This window comes from Primulina eburnea, chromosome 10, assembly GCF_022965805.1.
Source record: "Primulina eburnea isolate SZY01 chromosome 10, ASM2296580v1, whole genome shotgun sequence".
In the NCBI taxonomy this organism is placed as follows: Eukaryota; Viridiplantae; Streptophyta; class Magnoliopsida; order Lamiales; family Gesneriaceae; genus Primulina; species Primulina eburnea.
The window spans coordinates 34560611-34566062 of NC_133110.1; the positions used below are offsets into that span (position 1 = coordinate 34560611).

At 33.6% G+C, this 5452-nt stretch overlaps 1 protein-coding gene across 2 annotated transcripts; it reads left to right on the forward strand.

Moving 5' to 3' along the window:
* Nucleotides 1-2329: 2329 nt before the first annotated feature.
* LOC140803352 (putative late blight resistance protein homolog R1A-10) lies at nucleotides 2330-5121 on the forward strand. 2 transcript variants are annotated; one of them, XM_073159205.1, is made up of 2 exons: nucleotides 2330-5053; nucleotides 5099-5121. In XM_073159205.1, exon 1 carries the CDS (start codon nucleotides 2374-2376, stop codon nucleotides 5050-5052), a length of 2679 nt encoding a protein of 892 aa, XP_073015306.1. In that variant the 5' UTR covers nucleotides 2330-2373; the 3' UTR covers nucleotide 5053; nucleotides 5099-5121. The 2 variants fall into 2 exon arrangements, with proteins under 2 accessions (XP_073015306.1, XP_073015307.1); XM_073159206.1 differs by lacking the exon at nucleotides 5099-5121 and having other exon boundaries at nucleotides 2330-4106; nucleotides 4699-4808.
* Nucleotides 5122-5452: the final 331 nt, after the last annotated feature.

Genomic DNA, 5452 nt, shown 5'->3' on the forward strand with positions numbered 1-5452 from the left:
ATGATAGGAAAATTCATAATTTAAAATCACGATACATTCTTCAATATTTTTTTTATAATTATCAATTAAAAATTTGATACATATATAATCTACTAATTTAATACAGATGAGAACCATATATTTTCTTTTTAAAAAAATAAATAATGTTAAAACAAAGCCACAAGCAAGAAAAGAAAGCCAAGAAAAATTGATCATCCTTACCTAGAATTATTGAATCATGAGCTAAAACAAAATCTTACATGGTTATACATGTATACATATATATACATACATATATATACAAATTATATATATCACACAAAAATCTCTTACAACGATGATATTTAAAGGTAGCATCGGTAACCGCAATCAATACATACAATTAATAGGAGTTTCATATCAATAAAACCATAAAATACAAACCAACAAAATCAAATAAAAAATTTGATAGCCAAACAATTAGAAAAAGAATTAGACATTTAAAGAAACAAAAAAATCGAACTTTGTATGTTATAGTATTTCCTGTAAAAATAAAAAAAAATAAAAAAATTGATTGAGAGAGAAAAAATGAGAAAAAGAAGAAAATAGACAAAAGAAGACGAGATGAAATAGCTGAGAAATAAACAAAACTGTGTGAATAATGTTTGTGGAAGAGGGAAAAATGAGAGAAATTGAGGGAAAACAAAAGAAAAAAAGAGAGGGAACAAATAGAAAAAAAAATAAAAAAAATAAAAAAAATGCAAGACACAACATCACCTACGGTGGTGGTACCACTGTAGGTGATCCGGGTCCTGTTTTTACATCCCAAAATCATAGTTAAATGTATATTCAGTCTATGTCAGGCCGAAACTTTATCTATAGTCTTTGATTCACACACAAAATATTTTTGCACTCCATGTCCACGCAATTATTTTTTCGGATGAAATTCGATATAAAACATTTATATATATATATATATATATATATATATATATATATATATATATATATATATATATATATATATATAATATTGCACAAAAAATTGGTTTATATTTGGTACAAAAGATAAAATTTTGAATATATAATTGGAACAAATATAATAATATTCATACTTACTACACTTCTTTTTGTGCTATAATATCATATATTAGTATTTGATCTGAAAGATTTTATATTGAAATATCATATAATAATACCACATATTTAATATTTTGTATCAATTTTCATCCAAAAAAACATCTCATTAATACAAAAATTTGTTATACATGTTTGTGTACTGAAAAATCATATGTTATAATGTCAGATGTGAAACATTTAGTACTGAAATATCATATGTTAATATCAGATTTCAATGTTTTGTACCGAATTTTAATTCAAAAAAGACGTGTCATTAATATCAATTTTTTTTTTATATGTTTGGGTACTTAAAAATATTATATTATTGTCATACATAAAACATTTAGTTTGGAAATACCATACATTTGTCTAGATTTTCAGTTTTTTGTCCTGAATTTCATCACAAAAAAACACATATAGGCCTAGGGACTGCATAAGCATTTTTTGAGTTGGTTAAGTTTATATGGACTGAACACATATTTAACTATTGAGATGTGATTTATTGATCATTTGTTCTTATATGTTACCCAATTATTTGTAATTGACAAGATAAAACAAGCGACAACTCACACGTACCTGCGTATTATCATATGATATTAGAATGAATTTTCTATCACACAACACATTAACAATGATATGAAACTCTCCATACCGTTGAATTTTCAAAATTTTAATTTTACATTGGAAAATATAGAACAATTCACGTTTGTTTCACACTTGAAAAATATCAAATTTATGAATGATCATGATATAATGAGATGCCATTTGGTTGTCTTATAATAATGGTTGATGATAGAATGACACCGGCTGTTTCCCACATGCAAACTAAATGAATAATTAAGAAAATAGTCTGTCAAAGATATACATACAATACAAAGAAAATTTACAATAAAATGAAATAATACTTCAGATTCTAAAATATCTTATTGCAATTCAGTCATAGGCATGTGTTTCGATCCCGTATAGATTAATTTATGCCATGGATACTTGCGAGCCGGATTGGATGCCGGAAATTTGGGCTAAATCATACTATTAATTTGATTAAAGTCAAATGAAATTTATATATATATATATATATATATATATATATATATATATATATATATATAGATATATATATATGTTAAAAGGGCAACACAAACAAGTATCGTGTGGAATAATGCATTAATATTAAATGATTTATTAAACAAATGTTTGTTTCCCACATGCAAATTAAACAAATAGTTGGTCAACTATATATCACATGATATATACAATACACAATGTATCTCTCGTTTCAATCCATCTTTGTCTCCCATGGCGGCTTATGCTGCGCTTGTCTCACTTGCTCGATCACTCCACCAGATTTTGGATCTTGAACCGCATATCGATCTCCTTCACAAAGACAAAATCGTTTCCCTTCATGAAAAAGTTGACTACATTGTCACTTTCTTCGAAGATTATTCGGAGAAGCACCGCGGAGCACATGATCGTGTGGGAAAGGAAATCAGAAATGCTGCATATGAAGCGCAGGATTTCATGGATTCGTATCTGTGTTCGGTATCAACTACCACCCATGATGATCGGAGTTGTTCTGTGAGCTTGGATCGAGACTTGGACATGGCGTTTGAAAGGATTGATTTCATCTGGGAAGAGACAACGAAGATGAAGAAGAGAGACACGACAGAATATATCCGATCCAGATCTTTTTCTTCTCCCGTTGATCATTCATCCACGGCTGATCAAATTACTGAAAACAAAGTTGTGGAATTTGATGATGACCTGAATGCTGTCAAAGAACGTTTGTACGAAGATTCGGCTAAACTCCAAATTATCCCCATTGTTGGGATGGGAGGAATCGGGAAGACGACTCTTGCTAGAAGAGCTTACGAGGATTCACTCTTTGCTCAGTATTTTGACATCTTTGCCTGGGCAACGGTGTCGGGAGAGTATCAAAGAAGAGACACTCTTTCCCAGCTTCTTCAATCCTTAAAGAAATACACCACCGATCGTAATCAACAATCTGATGAGAGCGAAGCCCAATTGGAGAAACAAGTGTACCAAAATCTATTTGGTAGGCGGTATCTCATTGTGATTGATGATATATGGAATACCAAAGCTTGGGATGATTTGAAGATGGTCTTTCCAAATGATGACAACGGAAGTCGAATTTTGCTGACTACAAGGATATCAGATGTTGCTGTTTATGCAGGATCTTCTAGTATTCCGATCCACCAAATGAAGTTATTGAATGAAGATCAAAGTTGGAAACTACTTCAGGAAAATATTTTCGGGCAAGAATCATGTCCTCTCCACCTGGTGGAACTCGGGAAGAAGGTTGCCAGAAACTGCAGGGGACTTCCGCTCACGATTGTGGTCGTTGCAGGACTGCTCCTTTCTTCAGGAAACATGAAGGAAGAAGAATTGTGGGAAAGCATTTTTGAAAATATAAGCTCGATAGAATCCACAATCCCGGAGCAATGCTCAAAGATACTATGTTTGAGTTATGATCGGTTGCCTCTGCGATTAAAACCGTGTTTCCTCTACATAGCAGCTTTTCCAGAAGATTTTGAAATTGATGTTTCTAAGCTAATCATGTTGTGGGTTGCAGAGGGATTCCTTAAACCAAGTATTCAGTCTAAATGCTTGGAAGATGTGGGGAAGCGATGCTTGGAGGATCTTGTGAATAGAAATCTGGTCTTAGTGAGTAAGAAAGGGCCAGATGGGAATCTCGTAGCTGTCGGAATTCATGATCTCTTGAGGAAGATCTGTATAACAAAAGCTGAACAAGAGGGATTTCTTCATCATGTCTCGTCCACGAGAAATTTCTGTAATGATGCCATAGAGAATCCAAAGCGTCGTCTCAGTTCACATTTTAGACGAAGGTTTTGGGAAATAGAAATACAAGATTCTAGCGTGCGTTCAATTTTCCACCAGGATTTAGTCCTTACAAAGTCATCTCCGAAATTTAGGCGCCTCAGTATCTTGGATTCCCCCCATGTGGTTTGGTGTAATTTATCGAAAGTAAGCTCAACATTCTTGAATTTAAGGTACATTTCTTTTACCTTACACGGCACACTTTCATCACCCAACGGTTTTCTAGCCTCATTATCCAAGCTTCCCAATCTCGAGACTATAATTGCTAATGTAATTTCCTCTATTAGATTTCAAATACCCTATGAAATTTTGAGGATGCCAAAGTTAAGGCATCTGATAATAAGCCACCCCCCTCATGAAATTTTGACGATGCCGAAGTTAATGAGCCAGCCCCGTCATTTATTATTGGACCCCTCTAACATAGGAATCGTCAACAAAAGCAATCTACAAACGCTTAATGGGGTGGTCGATTTCATATTTACTGAAGATGTCATCAACATACTTGTGAATCTAAAGCAATTGACAGTTGTTTTTTATGAGTATGATGATAATTTGGATGATTTTAATCTCGACAATCTTTTTCTTCTCCAAAACCTTGAAGAATTAGAGGTCTCAATCGATCTACATAATCATTTCTTTCGGAGTGACTCGCCTATTCCGCCATGGAACTATGCTTTTCCTACCAACCTCAACAAGTTAACTCTACGAGGAGTTCCTTTCCCTTGGGAAAACATGACCATAATTGGGTCACTCCCATATCTTCAGGTGCTCGAGATAGTAGAAAACAATATCAAAAGAGATTCCGAGTGGACGTCAGTGGAAGGCAAATTTCTTCGACTCAAGTACTTTTGTTCTTCGTTAGATGATTTGGTGACGTGGGAAGTGGAAAAAGATCACCTCCCAAGCCTCGAAAGCTTGATTCTCAGGAATGTCATGTGGATCGACGAGATCCCTTGTGGATTAGGAGAAATAGATTCACTTCAACTTATCGAATTACATGACTGTATCGAATCATTAGTGAATTCGGCAAAGCGAATCCAGCAGCAGCAACATGAAAATGGGTACAATGTTTTTCAAGTGAATGTCTTTAATCGTGTTATTATAGACAATTATTATTGATGTATTTTTGTTGGATGAAATATTTTTGCTCGACTGATCATCAAAGAAAATAGAGGATTTGGAAGAGTCATATGATCAGGGTAGAGGTTATATTTGTACAATGTAATGACCCCACCCAAGTTATATTTCGAATAAAATGTTGTTTAATCATGACAGCTACTTCATTCTTGTGATGAAGTGTTGTACTTTGGACTTAATTTCCAGGGTTTTTTTAAAAAATAATTCAAATTTTAAAATTAATTTCAAAAGTAATTTAAAAAAAAAACGTTTTCAAAAATACCCTAATCCGCGTTTACGAAGCGCGGACGCTGCTCACGTAGAGCAGCGTCCGTGCTTCGTAAGCGCGGACACTGCAAACGTGGAGCAGCACTTACGAAGCGCGGATGGTTATTGCGACGGA